Consider the following 21,187-nt stretch of genomic DNA (forward strand, 5'->3'; position numbering starts at 1 on the left):
TAACAATGTACTGAAGGACTCCACTGTGCAGCTGCTAAAATGCCAACTGGTCTGTGCCAAAGAATGTGATTTTTTTTTTTTTTCCCCAATTGGTAACAATTCTGCACTTACTAAGTGGTTTGTGTTTCTTTTAGCCTCTCTCTTCTAAAGTTTAATTTCTTAATAGAATATAGTTTTCTAAACCCAGAGAATATAGGATCTCTTGTTATGATTCGTTTGGTCCCCAAACAAAATTTGAAGGTTTTACCATATATGGAATTGTCCAAGAGTATATGAAGAGTCAAAAATACTCAGAATTATTCAGAGATGCCAGCTGAAACTGATCCTCTCATAACAGGCACATGAAAAACTTGGTGGATGGAAGACACCCAAATTTGTCCTCAACAAATTCCCTTCTAGGGGAACAGGATAAATGATGTGGGTGGCAAAATGGTGCTTTGGGAAAGCTGAGTTAGAGTTTAGGTAATGGAAGGGGCCCCTTAACATAGGTGGAGTTCTGGTATAGAACTACATTCAAGTACTACATATGCATGAACGTGTGTTAATGGTTAATGAATCCCTGTGTAACTCTATATTACCAACAGCTTCAGTTGAGTAGCTGAGGCTACTCAGAGTCATACAGAAGAAATTTGTAAACAGATGATGCTACATGAACAAATGTAATTTACCACCATTTAGACACACACCTGCCACAGAGGTGTGACAGTTTGTTGCCTAATTCTCAGAGCAGAACCAGAAATCTTGCTCCTTTTTTCCAGACATCCCACAGAGTCATGGGCTTCTGTAGTTTTCTATAGGCCTGAGTAACTCAGCTTTGCTAGTTTCCTTGAACTGCTAACAGCATTAAAATGACAAACAAAAAAACCCAATCCTTAGAATTATAACTATGCAACTTCATAGGTGGGGGTGGGATTTTTTTTTTTTAAACATTTCAGATATACAAATTAATATACAGAGAAGAAAGCAGGGAGTTAGGTAGCTTCCTTAGACACTTCAAATTTTCCAGCCTAAGATGATTACATCTCTGTAATAACAACTTCAAGTAAATATAGACAAGTTCTCACTTGATGCTGAGCTGCTAAGGGAAAAGAACAAGTTGACTGAGTGCTATTGCATTTTGTGCTCAGAAGAAGACCTGTGTATATAAATGGACATACTTCTAAAATAAGGAATCACACATTTTGAACAGCAAGTCAGTTTCCCATTGTATGCTCTTGATAACGCGGCAAAAACTTAAAAATACAGCTATACATGAAGAATAATACACCTGTGCTTAGGACACTTACACTAAGTGTCCATTAAACTGCAGTTATTCTAAACAAGCTACTCAACAAAGTTATTTGGGAAGGATAATTTTATGCATACTTTCACCATTTATTTAAAGTCATAAAGCAAATCATGCAGAAATCCTAGTAGCCAAAAACATTAAAATTCTTGTCACTTTCTTCCAGCAAATAACGTAGTGCAAATTAAAGGCTGAACAAATTTAACATCATCTGTTCATTTCATAGTCCTTAATTTAAACAAAGCAGTTAATATGCATGGCTAATGAAATGCCCATTTACATGAGGAAAGGGGAAAGGTTTGTATTCTGAAAGTGGAACGTGGGTAGTTTGAATGCTAAAATCTACAAAGCATCTTGAAGGTGGGGCAGGAGCTGGAGGATGTAATCTTCATTTTTTCTCTGGAGATTCATGTTTTGCCCAGTCTTCAAGGCCACCAGCATAGTGCTGAACTCTGAAAGTATGCAGAAGATACATGTCATAAAGGACTCTCCTTTATCAAGGTATGCAGGAAAAGATAGGGAAGAAAAGTCACAGAAAAAAAGCACAAAGAAGTTTATCTTAACTACACTTGTACATTATGCAATGAACCAGCCAGAAATAAGGGAAGTCAAACACTGCCTGCATCTAAACAGTATATTCTGTAAGCCATTTCTTCCAAATAACGCAATGCTGGAGATCAAACATCAAGCAAGCAGCAGCAAATGGATCAATTAAATAGTTTGCCAATGAACTCACTGTAGTGGGACATTATGGGATATTATGCTAATACTTCAGATGTCATGAAATAAAAGCATACAGGTTTTAGTCTCTTGCAATACAGATCTGACATAATCCTGGGAAAAAACAGTCGTGATTAAAAAAGAAACACCATGCAAAACAGTATAGATTCCTTCAGTTAGGCAGTATGAAAAACAGGCGATGAAGGTTATTTTGCACTTATTTAAACAGCAGATTTATAAAACAAGAGCATGGTTCCATACTTTTGACTATAACTGGCAGGGATACTCCAATTCTTGAATTGCTGCTCAGTGAAAACTTGGGCAAATAACCAGTTTTTGACATTTCTGCAGCCTTCAAGTCAGCGAGACACCTTCTGTTGAGACCCTAACAATTCTACCACTCAAATGCTACCCTTTCTTTCACTCTGTCAATCTTGTTGTCTTTTTCACTAGTCCCTTCACTACTTTGTAAACAACACACTGCTTTACTGAAAGCAAAGTCATATTTTATCAGTGGTGAACTGTACAGCACTGTACAGAACTGGAACAGCAGTTTCACAAAGGATATGGTTTCATAAACTGTCTAAGATTTTACTTCTACCAAAATAAAAACTATTCTACCTTTCCAGTCATCCTGCATGTGAAGATTAGTGTTTATGATGCTGTACAAACGGCATCTCAGCAAGGCATAAGTAATAAATAGAAAGTCCTTCCAACACCAGTGTGGTCCTGCAGCACATGGAAACCACCTTCAGCATAAAAGCAGAGTTGCTAGGGGTTGTTTTACAGGACATCTCACTTTGATGTAACACCAAATACAATCTTTCAAGGTTCAGTGGAGACATGAAAAGGTACTGTTTGGCAGTTCTCTACCTCTAAGATTAATCTCTTCATTCATGTTCCATGTCAACATTATTACTCACATCTATTGGAAGTTGAGAGACTTCTACTGTATTTACTGGGAGAGGTCGTAGTAACTTCATCCTTATGCATGATTTCATGCTTACCTGCTGAAACCCAGGGATTCAGCAAAACTCAGTGCTTGTCTACTTCTTGTTCCTGCAAAGCAGGAGAAAACCACATGGTCTGACTTGGCAGGCATCTTCTGATTGTACTGCTCCTTAAAGTCTGCTGGATTCATCTGCAGAGCTTCCACTAATTCATTCACTGGGAAATACAAAAATAAAACAATACAGAAAGTCTCACTTATTCTCTGCCCACCAGTAGACCTACTGGTCTACTAATGTTTCGAATTCCTCTGGGAAGATCTGGGTTCCACTGCTCAAGGAAGATGGGGATTTTCTAGACAGAATCCAGTGGAGGGCCACAAGATAATTATGGGCCTGGAGCACTTCCCTTAGGAGGAAAGGCTGAGAGACCTGGGTCTGTTCAGCCTGGAGAAGACTGAGAGGCAGTCTTATCAATCGTATCAACACTTATAAATATCTTAAGGGCAGCAGTCAAGTGGATGGCACAGGATCTTTTCAGTGGTGCCCAGCACAATTGGCACAAACCAGAACACAGGAAGTTCTATACAAACATGATGAAAAATTCCATAACTGTGAGGGTGACAGCACTGGCACAGGCTGCCCAGAGTGGCTGTGGAGTTTGTTTCTCTGGAGAAATTCAAGACCCACCTGAACTCCTTCCTGTGCCACCTACTGTATGGAACCTGCTTTAATGGGAATGAGACTAGATGATCCAGGTCTCTCCCAAACCCCGGGATTCTGTGATCATGCATTCATAGCCTTGCTCGCCAGCCAAACGGCACCAACAAACATTTCCAGGCAGCAGTGCGAGTATCTTACGTGGTATGTTGATGGACGCCGGGATTTTCCCATCTCTCTCAATCTCCCACTTCTCTCGAACATCGATGTGGAAGACGTTGGCTTTCTTCAGGTCCTTGAGCTCCTGGTAGGACACGCTGCTCTCCCTCTCGGAGCAGAGGCTGGGGGAGGTGACATGTACCGCCCTCGGCTCTGTAAAACCAGCACAGCCCGTGAGCCCACGCCGAGCTCCCCCCGGCTACCGGCAGCAACAAAGCGTGAAACGCTCCCTCAAAGCTCCGCGCCTCGGGTGACCCCGGGCCCGGCCGGTCGCCCCCGCCGCCTCGGTCCGAGCCCCGCGTGCCGCGCCCTGCCTCACCGGGTGCCGCTCCCCGCCGACCCCAGAGGCTGCCGCCCGCCGCCCGCAGGGCCAGCGCCGCCCGGCACCGGCACCAGCCGCAGGCCGCCATACGCCCGAAGATGGCGGCGACGCCGGCCCGCCCTGCCCTGCCCTGCCCTGCCCGCTCCCTAGGGCCCTCCCCGCCGGCGGCCACCGCTTTGGTGTGAAGCGATGAGGGACCCTCTCTCCTTCCACGTGTCTTTGTACGTACAGCCCGTAGCGGTGGTGCCCGTCCTCAGAGGCGGGCGTGCTGATCATCCCCTTTCCTAAAAGAGGGCTGTGTTTTGAGGGCTACAGTCTTCGCTAAGGAGAGTTTTCTTTTTCCAAACGAGAACAAAGTGTTCCTCAGAGCCGGAGAGTGTGACAGATCGAAGCTGGCACAAGAGCTGGTTCCCCAGCCGCCCTTCTGCCGCCTCCCATATGGCCCCGTGACGGGCATTCGCAAATGTCTCTTCGGAGCACGATAGCTATACGTGAGTTAAAGCTTTATGCGCTTTCCGTTTTTAACAGAACACAGGGGGATGGAATGCTTCCTCTTTTGAGTTGTGTTTCATGTGTGTACTTCTAAAACAGCCGCCCAGGTTTCTCTCTGTGAGTTGCAGTTAGGACCGTAGGTACGAGTGGTGGTGCGTCAGAATGGTTTGCGCACGAAACACAAATCCGCATCGGGTTGTATTTGTATGAATTAGTCTGTATGGCGTTAGTGTGACCCAGGATCACAAACACACACACAGAACACACTGCCCTGTGTGCAGCAGCTGGAGCAATCCAGAAGTTGGCTTTTGCAGGGCTCAGCTTGAAGTCAGAGCGGCTGAAGGCAGGCACAGCCCCATGGTTACTGAAGGGACAGGAGAGGGGATAGCAGTAGCCCAGCCAACGCTCCATGCTGTGGTGCTGCATGAATCACCATTTCCAATAACTTTTCCATCTTTTCTTCAAAAGCAGCACATTTATTGTCTTTTCACCTTCATGGTACAGCCATTAGCACGCACCCACCAAACTTACCCACCTTCCCACACTCCTTAGCACCACAATCGTGCTTTACTGTGTGCTCTTGGCGTTCCCTCTCTGCTTTCTCTTTGCTTTTCTCTCTGGCTCTATGGCTGGTGCTGTCCACGTTTCATCCTTCCTCACCCTTGGCCTTTCATTTTCCCTCGCTACATGGTATCTATGACAAGTCTTCCTACCGCACAGCTGTAACTTACCCGTGTTTTTCCTGGGATGGGCATAAAGCCTTCTGACCTCAGTGCACAGAGTTCAGTCTGCGCTTCTCTAACCATCCCCTCAGCCTGGGTGCAACGCAGCCGCTGCAGGTCCTTGTTTTTGAAGAGCCCCACAGCACGCCCCTTCCCCCGGTGCCTCTAGAGCCACATTTCTCGCCCGCCGCCCGCCCCAGGCCGGCTCCTGCCCCGCTCACCGAGCGCCGAGCCCGGCCTCCTCCGGCGCAGGAGGCGGCCGGGCCGGGTCCGGGGGCGGGCCGCGCCGGGCGGAGCGGAGCGGCGGGGCCCTGGCTGCGGCCCAGCTTCCTCCGCCGCTTCCTGCCGCCGCCGTGCCTGCGCGCCCGCCGCTCGGTGAGTGCGGGCCGCGGGGTGGCGGGGAGGCCGCCGGCCGAGCTCAGGAGGGCCGTGCCCGCGAGCGGCTCTTCCTGCCGAGCGGGTGGCGCGGGGCCGCTGCGCGGGTGCGGACCGGGGGAGGCCGGGACCGATCCACTCCGCTCCGCCATGGCGGCGGCCGGCGCCGAGACCGCGGCCTGGGGGAGGGAGAACCGCGGCCCGGGGAGACGGGGCGTCGGGTCCGCGCCGCGGGGCCGGGCCCCAGGGCGGCCGGGCGGAGATCCCCGCTCCCGGGGTTCCGGGCGGCGCTGTTCGGCGCCGCTCTCGCGTAGCGGCGGAACGCGGCTGGTGCGGGCTCGCGGTGCCTCGCCAGCTGCCGGCTGCTGGTGTCCGCCAGCCGTCAGCGGCCCGAACGCGCCGAGCGTGCAAGCGAGGTGAAAATAGCGGCGTCGGGCCGGGCTGCCGAACTGCGGCGAGCTCCTCGGCGAGATGCCTGCGCGGTGAGAGGGAACCAGCCGCCGCGCAGTTGGTCGGGCTTAAGCATAAGCTGCGGTCACTTCGCATTAGGCGAGCGAGCGGGCGCGCTCCGCAAACGCGGCTGTGACACTGCGCTGCGGTCCCGTATCGCGACGCCGTCGGGCGGGCTGTGCGCGGCACTGACGGCGCGGCGTGTGCCGGCCCGGGGGCGGCGGGGAGACGGCCGTGCGCACCGCCCCGGGCCGGGCCGCCTGGGCCGAGGTGGGCGCTGGGGGCCGGGCGGCAGCCTGCCGTGCTGTTCGTTCGTCAGGGTGGGCTGTGGGGCTGCAGACTCTGTGTAGCAGCGGCTCTGCAAGGGCATATTTGGATTCGTATTTCGATTTTTTTTTCTTTTTTTTTTTTTTGATGCGTGGATATTCGCAGAACTTCAGTTCTTTGTTGTCTGTAGGCTTTACTTCAGGATCTAACCTTGTTCTTGTGTGGGAGTGTTGCCACTAGTAGGATGTGCATGTGGCTGCATATTAAGCGCAGAGCACGAGAATAAACGCGTGCAAAGTAGGAGCTAATAGCATTCACTTCAGGTGTACTGTGGCATGTTGTCTTTAGGTACAAGTGAATTCCATTAGACAGACCTTTAGTACGTGAAGACTCAAACATTCCACCCCCCCAATTTTCCAGCATTTTAAATGGAAGGGCGGTGGTGGCACGCACATACACCAGACTGGCAGCAGAGCATGCCTTGTAAAACTGCTCTGAAGCTTACTACGGTTGTAAATATTTTGTCAGATTTCTTCATGAAATATTGAGGAACTTGCATTCTGTAGTTTTGTTTTTGCCTGATTCGCAGAAATGCAGCTGGCATCTCACAGTTCTGCTGTGGTACATCAAGGACAAGTCGTTCTACTTTAGGTGTGTTAGCAAAACAAACTGGGGCAATTTGTATGTAGGAGGGAAGTAGAATGAAATGCTTTGCTCTGTGCAGCAAGACTTTGATTTTCAAAGAGCTCAGACTAGTTTTTCATAGTCCTTTATGCTGTCTATTCTACCACATCAATTAGCTCACTCTCACAACTTCCAAGGTAGATGGAAAGCTTTGCGTGGTCTTTGTCTTCTTGGGATCCATTCCAGCTCAACCCTTGAGGTGAGGAGGCTGCATGGCTCTGTGATACCAAGGCCTCTTAGCTTGCAGTGTGGGCTTCAGTCTGCCCTCTCAGGCAGTGTGCTACAGCCACAGTTCCTTTCTATTATGTGACTTTAAAAAAACCTATTTTTTAATTTTTCTAAGACTCCACAGACATTTTATCACAGTTCACCCTTCATTGGTATTGCCCTTCATTTTTTCTTTATGACATCTTGAACCACTTTTTGCAGTTTTTGTCTCACAGCCCTGCCAGGATGCCACGAGCTCCCTGTTGGTTCTCTGGCTGTTTTGGCAGTTATTCCTCATGTGTTTGTGATGACGACACTGCTCACGTCGCTGCTCACACCACGTGGCTGCTGGGGCTGTCAGCGCTGCCAGCACGCTGTTGCTTCACAGGGGAAGTTCTCTCTGGCAGGCCAGCATAATGACTTAGAAGCTACGGCTCTTGCTATGACACTTATGTATTTTTATTTCTCAAGGATATTCATGGATCTGTTGGAAAATCCATGTTAGGCCCTGAACGTGTCAGCCCAGATGCTTTTCCCTCTTGGTGTATTCATTATGAGGCTGGATATTGGCAGGAATCCCTGATTTTTTTTTTTTTTTTTCCTGTCAGGCACTAGCAAAACTTTTGGTATAAAATGCTAGCAAAAATATGTCATCAAAGAACTGTTCCTTTTACCCACACGATCCTTTTATTTACTTGAGTCATAAACCCAGTTTTGGGCTCTTTCTGTTCCTGTTCCAGGGCACATCTTGTTTCTCTCCATCATTAAAAGCAGGGTTTTTTTTTGGTGGCAGTTAGGTTTCAGTGGTGCATACATGGAGGATTGTGTAGGAGGCAGACATGAACATTGACGGACTATGTTTGGCATGGACAGATGAATAAAAAAGATTAGTAAAAATAAGAAACGCCATGGGATTTTCACTCTCACTTGGGAAGTTGTATCCAGTGGTCAGAAGGCTCTGTCCATCTGATGTGCAAAAAGTACATCTGTGTCTCACTCTGTGAGGACTCCAATCTGGTGTCAGGACTGGCGTTTGAGCTCCAGTGATGGTGTAGGATGTGTGATGTGCCTTTGGGCTAGGAATCTGGGAGATGACACTTTGAGAATTTCAAACGACGTTTTCCAGGGGAAGAAGTGTTGCTGCCACTACCAGTCAGCAGTTCTGGTCCTATTACTGCTCCAGCAGGCAGCGAGGGCTTGTTTGCTGTGAAGGTTTTGGTGGCTGTCAGAATGCACGATGTCCTGGCGGCTGATTGATGGCACTGCCCAGTTGCTGAGCGTGATGGATGCGGTTCTCGCTGCGATTGGGTGACGTTTGATCTAGCAGTGAGTGAGCCAAAATGCCACAGGTAATGCTCTGAACAGACATCCAAAATAGATCAACTTGCAGCTTGCATCAAAACATGTCGCAAATGTGCTCGCAGGGAATCTGGCATTACTGTCCTGGCCAAGTCAGTCATTTTACAGTTAGAAGGAAGCTTGTAAAGTGCCATTTGCAAATGTGCTACAGAGCATCTTGACCTTTTGGCTTAATCTGATCAGCGGCCCCGTGCTTTTGTGATAGGCTGCTGTTGGCAGCTGTGCTATGAAAGCCCTCTGCTGATTTTTGAAATGCTATATTTAGTTCCTTTCCAGTCTAATACAATGTTTTTTTTTTTTTGTGCTAGCAACATAAAATTATATAGTTTTAATTGGTAAGTTTGAGCACAAATGGTGGAGCAGTTGGCATTTAGGATACCTGAGATGAATTGAGGTCCCAGCTCATTTGAATTCAGGTGCTCACTGTTCAGGTAATTCACTGTACTCATTTCACAGTTAATGGCCAGTTCTTCTGGGAGAGTCTTTTCCATATCCAAAATAGTACCTGGAAACCATCTGGAGACTCTTGGTTCTATTTTATAAGTGTGCTTAGATAAGCTGACGGTTATTAAGTCATTTTTATCTTACTGTTTACACTCCAGTAATGCAAGTGTTATTCTCCCAGGTAATCATGAAATAGGAGGAGCGTGGTGATAGGCGTTATGCAGATAAGAACACATAAATACAGCATTGCCTGGAAGAGCTGGCACATTAATTCTAAGATGGGAAAAAACATAGATCTTGATGGATGGAATGGAGCATTGGTATGGGAGCCGGCAGTGTCAGGCTATTGCTGACTTGCTGGTGTGCTTCAGCTTTCTTACAAATGCCATAGTGAAGGTACAGCATAAGAAAATACACTACCAGTGCAGTGAGTTGTAGGAGTTGTGTGTGGGAGGACGTACCAACTGCTAAGTTTGGTGTGCAAGATAAGATAGGAATAAGTTTTGAGGAATATCAGCAACGAAGTTGTTACCTCTGTTACATAAAGGTCTTGTGGAGAGGGGTGAATTGTTTGTTTATTTTTTCCTAAAAGAGAAGTGAAACACTAGCCTGATACCTTCTATTGGTCCTAGCTCTACTGAGTTTCAGTAAAACATAACATTTAAAAAATAATATTTATTTTAGGAATTATATCCAACTCTTTGAAGTTTCTAAATATGTACTTCATTGAAAGGGCTATGCTAAATATAGACTATTTCAGGCATACCTTACATTAAAAATAATCTAGGCATACCTGAGTTTAAGTCAACAAATTTAGCACTGTTACCTTCTGTTGCTTGTTGGCAGTTTATCAAATCTGAAGCTTTTAAAATTAGGCAGGCAGATTGTTCTGCTGCTTTTGAAGTGTTTTGATCTTTCTATAAAGGTGGAAATTAACAGTTAGAGAGAGGTGCTTTTGATCTTCATCAGCTTTTTGTAGGCAGACTGCCATTACGAGTCACTTTAAAAGTAAAAAGTAAACCAAGAATAGCAAGCAGTGATGGTTACGCTTCAAACTCTTGTGTGCTGAGCTCAAAGTGTCCGAGCGAGTTTGGCAAGAACTAGTTCTTAGATTTGTATGGAAGGATTATTTAAATGGAAGTGATTTGGCTCTGTCTGTATTTATTTTTTATTTTTCCATGAAACTGAAATATTTTTATTTAAGAAGGCTGAGTTGGAAAGAGGCAAATTGTGTGGATATTGCCAAGATTTTAATCCTCAGTGTTTCTAGTTCATTTTGTGTTTACTTCCCCTCTGCCTACTTGTCTTGAATGGATTGTGCCTATGATCAAAAGAAACGTGGAGAGTTTCTTTCTTGCTTTCTTCTTAGCTATATTGTATGGTTTTTTTTGAGGGGTTCTGTTTTTCTTCAGGATTTTCACTCCTATTAATTATCAGTCTTTTGTTTCACGTACACGGATACATGTCTGAGGAATAATTTCTGAAGCACCTTACCACTCTTCTATCTCTCAGCTAAATACAATAATCAAATTCCTTGCACAATCACTTTGGTCCAACATTGTTGGTTGTGATTTAAATTGTTAGATTCAATTTTTTTCTTGCAATGTTTTTAGTCCCCAAATGTGTAGGAAGAGGTCAGGCAGTGCTGTGTATGTACTGGGCTACTTGCATCTCAGACACTTGCTGAATGGCTCCCTTTTCTTAGCCCTTCATCCCATTTCTGTGCTATTCAAAAGACAGACACAAGGCCTATGTGGCCAAGTCCTGATATTCTGTGGCTTTTCCAAGAGCTCCAGAGTCAGTAAACATTGCCTGATGGATGCCTGCCTCTCTGTGTGTGTTTGTGAAAGGTGGCTCATCTGCTTGTCCTTGTTACCTTTTGTTCTGCCTGCTCTTACTCAATGAAGGCAGAAGAGTCTCCAGGTTGGTTAGTGGATTGCCAAAATGTGCATTGTCAGTACTTGGATTTTATGTCAGCATTTGTTTCTGATACCACATTGATTATATTTTGTCAGAAGTGCCTCCTTTCCAATTATTCCAGGTTTGATGCTCTTCCTTCCTCACATGTCCCAAAGGCCTGCTGAGAGCAGGTTCCAGCAGCGAGCTGCTCCTGTCTGTTCCATGTCGTGTCCTCCGGCCTGTTGGCCACAGGGATTCAGAGGTGGAAGAGTTGTGCTTGCATTTCAGCTAGTCAGGTGCATAACTGTTCTTTCATGAAAGTATCTGGGGCTTGAAATGGACCAATTTGAGCATGACCATCATTTGGGTGAAATCTGTGGTTTGGGCAGTCTTATACAATCTGTCCAAACAGTTAAAAGAAATTCTCAAGCTGAAACGAAGCAGTAGATAGTTACATCAATGTTGAATAACCTAAGCACAATTGTGTTCCTTTAGGGAGGACATCTTCTTGTCTTCGTTATTGGCTCTTTACATAATGTAGTGTAAAATCAGTTTTCTGACAGCAGCTGGATCAGCCTTACTGTCTGATGAACGTCACAATGAACCTTGTGCTTGGTTAAGCCACACTGCAACAAGTGATGGTGTGCAGTTTCACGTGAAGCTTGTTTGAATATTAGACGATGACAAGGTAGAAATGCACACTTGAAGTTGCTTGTCTTGAAAGCACCTTTCTCTGTTCTGTGACATCATGTGTTGATGTACATCAGGGATTTTAAATTTACTCAAATGTAAGTATTCAAGAGCTGGAATAGTCAGATCTTTCTTACTGCGTGAGCACAAACTGCAAATCTGCCAAGTCAGCAACCTGAATTTAGTAGCACTGCTTACTTGAATGTCTGAGCATTTAAAGTTTTATATTGTTAGGTACAGAAAATTCAGAGTTCTATCATTTAAGGTCTTGATGGCGTAAATTAATTGCTGTTATATATTATATATTGCTGTTATATATTATGGCCAATTACAAAAAAAAAAAAAAAAAAAAAAAAGAAAAAGAAAAAGAAAAAAGAAAGAAAAGGAAAAAAATGTGTGTTTTAACAGGCTGAAGAGATGTGAAGTTACCCGTGCAAGGAAGCAGAGAACAGAGGTTATTCTTACTCCACAGAATCCCAATTCTTCCAAAATACTTCTGTAATTGGTAGTGAGATGTTTCTGCAGGAGATGTCCCAGTTTGTAGGAAGCCTGAAAGAGTAGCTCTAAGGCATACTTTGCTTACTTCACCCCAATGAGTGCTGCTTGCATGCTAACAGTGGTGAGTTCCAGTGGCTTTCAGTGTTGCAGAAGTATAGAGAAGATTTAAAAACTTGATTAGACAGTGGCAAACGTATGTAGTAGATCTATAATGAGATTGTATCTTTTGCTGTCCCTAAATGTAAAGTGTTGCAGAGGTTTATTACACGTCAGTGTGGCAGCACAGCTAAAAAATGTTTGGTATTGGTGGACCAAGTGACTTTATTAACCTGTATGTGGTACCACAACAAGATGTCATTGCTTTTCCAAGCAGAATGCCTCACAGATTTGCTGTGTTTGAGTATTTGACCGTCTCACATTGGTATGCTTTTGTATCTCAAAACATACATTTATTTGTTTTTAAGAAGCACGTCATTAAAAGATGAAATGAAACCTGCAAATGAAACCACAGAAGCTGTGTGATGCACTGCTGTGCTGACTCAGTGAATTAAGATTTGGATTTTGATTAAGTAGCTAGTGCACTGAAATCTCCGATGAATTTATTAGTTTCTAACTCTCTTATTAAATTCTGTGAGTGTTCATTTGTGTGGATTCTCTGATGTTTAACAAGGGGGTCAGCTCACATTGTAGTTGGTCCACACTTACAGTTGATGACAGTTTTGTAAGAATTGGAAGACATTTGTCTTTTATTAAACCATCTGAAATTGCTCAGAATGTTTTCAGGAGCATGCACAGGTAAATGATGACAGAAGCCTTTCTTACAGGAGGTATGTTATGGAAGAGGTATTAAGGAAGGAAGCTTTTCTGATAAGAAGTGGCTGGAACTCTGTAGTAGTTTAAAATGGCAAAAATAAATAAATCTCAGTATCTCAGATATTTAACATTGCTGCCTGGAAACGCATGTCCCCTTTGCTACAGATACAGTTTATAACATTGTGTAATATAACTGATCTTACAGCATTCCTTAGAGTTCATTCCTGACACATTCATATTTTTTTATTACAAAGTAGGTGACATTAGTCAAAGTCTAAAACTATGTTCCTGAGGCTTGAATACATGACGTGTTCACACGCTAATAGAGTTTAAACTTAACGATATATTTAGACAATAGGTAATCCCTTTTTATCCTTCCTAGTAAGTAACAGATGCGGGTGAAAGATCCATCAAGAGCTAACCCTGAGAAGACAAAGAGAAGCAAAAGGCCTAACAGGCCACAGGATGAAGACTCTTCAGATGATATTGCAGGTAAATACATGACGTGATGTTTTGCTCTGAGGTTGAGGGCTAATAATTTCCATGTTGACTGATGAAAACCACAACTCATTGGTACGAGGAAGTACTTTTATTATTTGAATTCATAACAGAGCATCTTCAATCAAGTCTTTACTTTATGGCTGTTACACTGCATGACTGTCCTGAGGGGTTGGTCTTCCATGACAATCATTTCAGAACACAGTGGCGGTCTTTTCCCGTGCACGGAAGATCAGATGCATGGCAGAGGATGTGTGGCTGAGCTGGGAGGCAAAGGTGAAGCACAGAGGAAGTAGAAGGAGGTTGAATTGCAATCTGAGAGGCTTTGATTATGTAGGGATGAGATTGGGTAAGCCTACATTGGTTAGAGTTGAATCTGATGCAGGAAGCAATGGTTGAGAGGGGCTTCTTTCGGTATTGTGACATCAAAATGAAGGCTAAGATGAGTGTGAATGTGCAACTTGAGGGTGCAGAGCACCTAGGGACAAGGGACGTGGAAAAAAGCTGAGGAACCCAATCTCTTCTATGCCTGTCTTCACATGTAACAGTGTCTGCACTCAGTTTCCTCTGGTCCTTGAGCCTAGTGGCAAGCTCTGGATTGAAGTCTTATCTGGAATAGAAGACAATTGAGAGCTGTTTAGCAAATTGGACATATGTGAGTCCATGGGATCGGGTGGAATGCATATGAAGCTGCTGAGAGCTGTGTGATTTTCTTGTGAGGCTGCCCTTATCTTCATAAATATCTTGACAGCAAACTGAGGAGAGGAGTTGATATAATGGAGTGTAGGTTGTCTATTGAGATTGGCTTAGACTGCTGGAGAATTGAGCTGACAGAAACTTCATGGAATTCAGCAAAAACAAGTGGAGGGTCCTGTACCTGGGCCAAAATAATTGCATGCAATTACAGTGTAGGAACCTTTACTGTTGCTGAATTGTTAAAGATTGTGCTCCTTTAATGTACATATGCTATCCTTCCTAACTGTTATTTTCAGTTGCTCAAAGTGTCATTTTCTTTAGGCTTAACCTGCCAGCACGTGAGCCAAGCAGTGGATGTACATCATGTGAAGAGAGCAGTAGCTCAGAGCATTTGGTCAATATGTTCAGAGTGTCTGAAGGAAAGGCGGATGAGTGATGGTGAGCCTGTGGCACCTTCAGACATATGGCTGTGTCTCAAGTGTGGCTCTCAGGTAAGCACCTGTTCTGAAGTCAGGGGTGTATAGGCCCTGATTTTCTAAAGGACATTACAGATACAGATGCTGTTGGCGTGGCATCTCATTACTTTCAGTGAAACAGTGTTACTTAAGTGCTTAGTTGTCAGAATCCATGCTTCAGCTTTTAAAATAGACTGGGATGTAGCCTTGTGTTCTTTGGTATTTTTTGGCAGTATTTTGGGGTAGCTTTATTTAGGTGCAGTTCTGCACCTACAGGTGGTAGTTCCAGCTCTTCTCTGTATTTCATCTGCGTGCTTTTGCCACATATGGAAAATTAGCTCCAGGAACTGTACAGTTGCAAAATACATCAGTTGAGCTGGCTCATCTGGCAGAAGGTACTGCAAATACAAATGAATGAATAAGTGAATTTGCAAATTGCTGAATCAGTTTATGCTACAGGCACTCAATTGCTAGATTTGATTGAACCCAAGAAGAAGGAACTGGGTGGAAGTGAGAGTGTTGCTTTCTGTTAATTTTTGGTTAATGCTGATAGTTTGGATCAGTTACAATGTCACATTGTGGCCTCAGAGTTTAAAAGTGAAGGTCCTGGCCGCAAGAGCTTGTGTAGGTTTCTGGCCTGTGACTGAAGTAAAGGCTGATAGTAAAAAATGGAGTTTACAAGCAATGTCATGCTTAGTTCAGCTGATAGTTGCCTAGAAAGAACATTTTACAATTTTGTTAAACAATCTACAGATCTTTCTCTACAGTAAGGACAAATGCCAGTTTCTACTGGGATTATCTGAATAAGTTTAATTTTGCAAAGAAGCATGCTGTTACTAGGCTTTGGAAGACAGTTAACTAGATCTGAGGAGGACTCACAGATTATCTCTGAAAAATTGTAGCTAAGGAGATCTTTTAAAGGAATTAAATAAATGTGCTTTTTCATGTTTATGCATTCAGTGGCCTCTAAAATTCATGTCTTATTCAGAGACCAGTATTCCTCCTTACTCTTCTAAGTTCCACTCTGTAGATACTTGAAAAACTGCACATTTTCTCTTGAATTTGTTGTACATGAGTGTTTTATTCTGAGTAGTTTTTAGTGGAAAAAAAAAAATGAACAACACAACAATTTATATGCCTTTTGCATTTGTTGTTTGGAATGCACGAGCAATCTTGAGCAGTGAAGGTTACCTTGATATTCCATGGACCAAATGAGCTACACAGTTATTCACTTTTTTTTTTTTTTTGGTAAACCTTTGTAAGTGGCATAATTGGCTTTATACTGACAATACTCCTTCAGAACATAGGAGTTATTTCTCTTAATTCAAAACAAGTTTATAATTTTCCTAAGTAGAAAAGATGAGGTACTATTTTTGTGTTGTAATGAGTTTTCTTGTATTTAAAAAAAAAGAAAGTGGTTTTTTTTTTCCCAAAAATGTTAATTGATGTCTTTGTCTTGCTGGATTATTTTGAATGTTAAACCCTCTCAGTTGTTCAGAATGAATATTTTTATGCATTATAGCTTTCTGCTTGATTTTGAAAAGTAAAGTTTTTATAGTTTATTTAACAAATATACTCTTTTCCCACTTCTCTTTTGTTCTCACTATATTAATGTTTTCATTTTTAGGGATGCAGTAAGAACTCAGAAGGACAGCATTCTTTAAAACACTTTCAAACGGCACGCACAGAACCTCATTGCATTGTTATCAGTCTCAGTACGTGGATCATATGGTAAGAATGAATAAGAAGGTGTTCGTTTATGCTTGCATATAAAGGTTACTCCTAACTAAGAGCAGTGTCTTTTCATTATAAAGAATACTTCTAGAAGATAAAATAAACTGTTTACGTAGGTCTCTGAAGAGCAAAGAGGCAGGTTTTCTGTACAGAAAATTAGTTTGTCCTTAGGTATGTAGAGAGATCACATACCTAAGAGTATGGAAAAGAGTAAAATAGAAAGCAGTTTCGGTAAGCTTCCATCCTGCCTGTCCCATGAGAGCTTCTTTTTATCTTCTTCTTAGTCCAAACACGGGTTTGTTCCTGTCAAGCGGTATTCGGTCACATCACCCACTTTTTCTTGTTTTTGAGAAAATGTCCACTGAGTTTTGGGCTGAGATGTGTTTTTTGCAGTGGGCAGTGTACTTTATTGCCAATGAAGAAGATTACAGCATACTGGCATAGTAGTTTGAGAGTCCATTGTGTTGTGTAGAGAGTTGATTGATTTTAGGAGTTTACCTTTCCTGCTTGTTTCTACCTGGCTACTTGCAGGGCTTTTAACTGACATTAATTAAATTTGTTAATATTGAAGTGAATTAGGGCTGATCTAAAGAAGAGTGTGTATGGGATGAGGGGATTTAATTTTTTCTCCTCTTTTTAGCTCAAAGATTTGAGACCTAGAGCTTAACTAGTTTGTGTAAGATGTTTTTAAAGGTCAGTTAAAACTTGAAAGTGAATGTAGATATCCTGAATTCCAGTGCATTTCCTCTTTTGTTTAGGTGTTATGAATGTGATGAAGAGCTGTCAACACATTGCAACAAAAAGGCTTTGGCTCAGATAGTTGACTTTCTTCAGAAACATGGTTCCAGAGCTGAACCAAGTAAGTATACACAAATAACTGAATCTGGAACATCTGTAATGTACTGTCTCTAAAAATGAATATTTCAAATTTTGAGTCATATTAAACATTTAATTCAAAAAGTATGTATGAGTATGGGAGTATAATGCAGCTTTTAACTGCACGGCTATTTGGGCAAGTTACGCTTATCACTATAGTGGTTTTTATGAACAACTGCATTTTTTTTATTCAGCACAATTAATTTTTTTCAAGTATTTGGGGCACTATAAGATGGTTTTCCCAAGTTTTATCTTTAATGAGGAAGTCCCACTTTGTTGTAGAGAAAATATTATACCTTAAGTAAAAAGCCATATGAATTAATGCACAAAAACTATCTGGAGGAATTAATGAATTGAATTTTTATAGTGTGGATGTGTAATATCTGAATTTTTTTTCTGATTCTGATTTGTTTTCTGTAGTTAATTAAATTTATGTAAGGAGATCTTACAGTACTCTCTTGTTGAACATAGTGCTTTCTGTTCTTTGATGTAATGCTTTTTTCAGTAAATAGAAAATTATGTTAAATTATTTTCTTGCTTTAGGAGCTTCCCTATATTTATCAGTATATATGATTGTAGATGTGTAGATGAAGTTTTTGTATGTGTGGCCCTCAGCTGTCTGCTCTTGAGAATCCCTATTGTTCATCCCTATTGTAATACACACTGGAGCATTTCTGGCTTTTGACTTTTGAGAGACATCAGATTCCAAATTATACACACACACCACCCCCCCTCCCCCCCAGTCAACTGGTTGGAAGTAAGATTGGAAAAGAGTGCCTTACTGGATTGGACTATGTTCTTCTAGCTGCATGTGCACAAATCCTGCTAGTTCTAATAGGTGATAGGTAATTCTTGAGGGGAAAAAAATCTAGGTGTCACTCAGAAATTCATATTTTGTATTTTATCTGGTCACAAGTTCTACACTGAGTAATTTATTTGTAATTTATGAATTGCTCCTTTTTGCATCATTTTGCCTGGAATGATGAAAATGCAGTATGTGATTTCACTTTCATTCATAGCTATAGTTCGAAGCTTTCATGTGGACATAAATTGGTGTTGCAGCTCTCTTGCAGATTAAAATGGAATGTTTGTTTCAGTTAATTTAATGGAAACAATTTCATTCTAGCTTAGAACTTCTGGGTAAGACTTTCAGAAGTGATAGGATTCTTTGTGCTTCGTGCTTTGGAATGTTAATTTATGAAATTTGAAGACATCTAAAGCTTTCAGAGTTGGGGGCTTAGAAGATTACTTTTCTGTGAATTGTCTTAAAGTAAGCAAGCACTATTCCAAACTAGTTCAGAAGAAGTAGGGTTGTCTTAACAATCAGGGGATTGTATTAGAGCAGGGCAGAATGTATTTCCTCTCTGTATGTATTTGCGTTTCATTTTGGTAGAAACATGTATTGTACTAAACATCTACAACATTTACGTCATACATCTAAACATCTACAAATATTTCTACAAAACATCTACATGTTTTGTAGAAACGTATTTCAGTTCAATATCTGCTAGATACAACTGGAAGGAAATAGATTTAAAGGAAATAGATTTAAAGGAAATAGATTTAAAGGAAATAGATTTAAAGGAATCTGTTAAAGGAATAGATTTTTTTTCTAATTTTTTTTCTGTTTGACTTAAACCATTTTTTTTCCAGTTTCCTGAATCAGGGATTGAAATTAAGATCTAGTCTTTGTCCAGCTTCAGTCTTTGGTTACATATGTCGTGACAGGATTGTACGGAGTCCTCCCTGCTTGCTGTAATGCCTTGAAACACAAGGTGCTGTGGCAGTGACTGCTATGTAACTCTAGTAATCAGTATGACTGGTGAGGTCAGGCTGGCTTTTACTGTGAGCACAAGGCAGTGAGCGATTTAGTGCAGTTTTACATCATTGACAGCCTAATGAGTCTGCATTCTTGCTGCATCACACCACGTCCGTGAGGTTCTTGTGTCAGTGCTGCCTCAGAAGCAAGACACCACTGCTTGTTCCTACTCCTCCTTTCCCAGTCTCCTTCACTGGTCCAAGCCTAAAATGGCACAGGGAATTGGTGTAGAAAGCTGAGAGGGTCAGGATTTCTGCTGGCTTTGTTCTGGCCTGGGTCAGTTCCCCGGTGTACCCCTCTGCATGCTCACTTCTGCATCAAAAGGCTGCTCCATGTATGGGGATGGCTGCTGGAGGGTAGTCACGTTGCCTGTGCTGTTCCAGACAGGCTGAGGCTCACCTGCAGTAAGCTAATGCAGAAGTAGGAAAATATGTGCTCTGAGCTGGGACCTTTGCAGCCTTCAGTCAGGAAGCAGCTGTGCCAAGCTGATCAGTTTGAGCTTTGGCAGTACTGGCCCAAAGGTACTTTGTTGGGCTTCCTCAGGCAGCAATTAAAAGAGGAAGAAGCTCTTTAACTGACATAGTTGGTTGTTTTGGTCCCAGCTACCCCTGGAAGATGCTAGGAAACATTGATGCGTGGATGAATAAGTAACAGGTGTGTAAGCAGGAATTTCCTAACAGATCTGATGTTCTAGTTTTACTTCCATAGATTAAACAGCATTCTTTTACGTCACATAGTAACTTGGAAGCACACCAGGTGCTTGCACTAGAGAAATGTAGCTTAAGAGTTATTTTTTTAAAAAGCTAGAATACCTTCACAGAATCACAAATATGTTTTTTAGTAGAATCAGAAATCAAAGCATAATTTGTGCTGTTCAGAAAAACAAAGGACACAGCAGACAGCAGTGAAAATTAACTCTACCATTCATGACTTACCTTTTATTTTGTTTTAGGTTTAGCATTTCATTTCATGTTACAGTGATATTTTCAGTGTAGTTGTTCTTTAAATTCTTTTTGGTTTAGATTTAAAAGATATATATATATATATATAGTATATTAGTCAATACTAAACTACTGATTTTAAACCTGGAAATACAAACTATTGTCAGTTTTACAGTGCTTGTTTCTCACAACTTTTTTTTTTCATTTCTTTAAAATTAATCTTATGCTTCATCCCATTTTTTGGGGTTTTCTGTTTCTGCCTTCAATTAAAAAAAGCTTATAGAACAAATTTACTTGCTTTTCATACCCCAGTGTTGCACTGTAATAAAAATGCATCTTATATCTGGATTTCTGTATATGCTAATGACTGGTTGGCGTGGTGCTTCATTACAATTCAAGTAGCGTTGTGTAGAAAATTCTACAGAAATGCAGTATGAGCATAGATATAAATAACAGATGAAGGTTGTTAGGGTTTTTTCTTTTTTTTTAAATTCTTGAGAGCACGGTAGTCATTTAAAGATAAATTAATCAGCTTCAGTGTGTAAGGGAGGGTTATATAGATTTCTTAATTAATGCAGCCTGGAAAATAAACAAAAGCAAAATGCTTGTCATTTGGTACTAATGTGGTGGAATAGTGTGGCAGCAGGATCCCTGCTTTTCACTCAGCCTCTCATAAAGATTCGACTTCACTTCAGCTGTAAAAATGTGCAAATTACATTACTACTACATGACTGACTTTTGTAATTACATTAAGCGATTGAGATAAATCCCAGTGCTGGGTTCCCAAAAGAATGCTTGCAGCTGTGTGATTTTCGCATCTGATCCTATGGTTTGTTGTACCCAGCCATGCCTGCTATTTTTTTTTTTCCTTTTTTCTTTTTTTTTTTTTTCTCCCCCTCTCTGTAGAGGAGTTTGTTTGGTTAAGAGGTCATGTTGGGCACAAGATGGAAGAATAAAGCAAGATTGCTTTCTAGGGTGTACCACCCAGAAATTTGTTTTGTGGAAAAGGTTAGCAGGCCATGATGATTTTCACAGAAAGGCAGGTGCAGTATTGTCAGTGTGGCACACTTGTGAGCTTCACATGGACATAATGCACATGTAGTACACAGAAACCA

At 42.3% G+C, this 21,187-nt stretch overlaps 2 protein-coding genes across 8 annotated transcripts in view; one reads left to right on the forward strand and one right to left on the reverse strand.

Annotated features, from left to right (window-relative positions):
- Positions 1 to 1,353: 1,353 nt before the first annotated feature.
- TSTD1 (thiosulfate sulfurtransferase like domain containing 1) lies at positions 1,354 to 4,342 on the reverse strand. Its single transcript, XM_031611057.2, has 4 exons — positions 4,151 to 4,342; positions 3,814 to 3,984; positions 3,013 to 3,172; positions 1,354 to 1,737 (listed from the first exon to the last, which is right to left on the reverse strand). Exons 1-4 carry the CDS (start codon positions 4,239 to 4,241, stop codon positions 1,674 to 1,676), a joined length of 486 nt encoding a protein of 161 aa, XP_031466917.2. The 5' UTR covers positions 4,242 to 4,342; the 3' UTR covers positions 1,354 to 1,673.
- A 39-nt stretch (positions 4,343 to 4,381) lies between these two features.
- USP45 (ubiquitin specific peptidase 45) overlaps positions 4,382 to 21,187 on the forward strand; it is a 52,665-nt gene continuing 35,859 nt past the window's right edge. The window contains exons 1-6 of one of the 7 annotated variants that reach the window (XM_090135960.1): positions 6,238 to 11,348; positions 12,151 to 12,361; positions 13,436 to 13,545; positions 14,569 to 14,738; positions 16,330 to 16,433; positions 17,195 to 17,295. In XM_090135960.1, the coding sequence (XP_089992086.1) occupies positions 13,446 to 13,545; positions 14,569 to 14,738; positions 16,330 to 16,433; positions 17,195 to 17,295 (475 nt within the window). In that variant the 5' untranslated portion in view covers positions 6,238 to 11,348; positions 12,151 to 12,361; positions 13,436 to 13,445. The other 6 variants (XM_090135962.1, XM_090135964.1, XM_031611048.2 and 3 more) reach the window with 6 other exon arrangements.

The sequence above is a fragment of the Phasianus colchicus genome, chromosome 2 (assembly GCF_987193195.1).
Source record: "Phasianus colchicus chromosome 2, bPhaCol1.hap1.1, whole genome shotgun sequence".
In the NCBI taxonomy this organism is placed as follows: domain Eukaryota; kingdom Metazoa; phylum Chordata; class Aves; order Galliformes; family Phasianidae; genus Phasianus; species Phasianus colchicus.

Bases quoted from the DNA above. Each gene is read 5' to 3' on its own strand.
- TSTD1 (XM_031611057.2), bottom strand. From the start codon at position 4,241: ATGGCGGCCTGCGGCTGGTGCCGGTGCCGGGCGGCGCTGGCCCTGCGG. The intron at 3,985-4,150 runs GTGAGGCAGGGC...CTGGTTTTACAG, and splicing joins TCGGCGGGGAGCGGCACCCG to AGCCGAGGGCGGTACATGTC. The intron at 3,173-3,813 runs GTAAGATACTCG...TGTATTTCCCAG, and splicing joins GGCGTCCATCAACATACCAC to TGAATGAATTAGTGGAAGCT.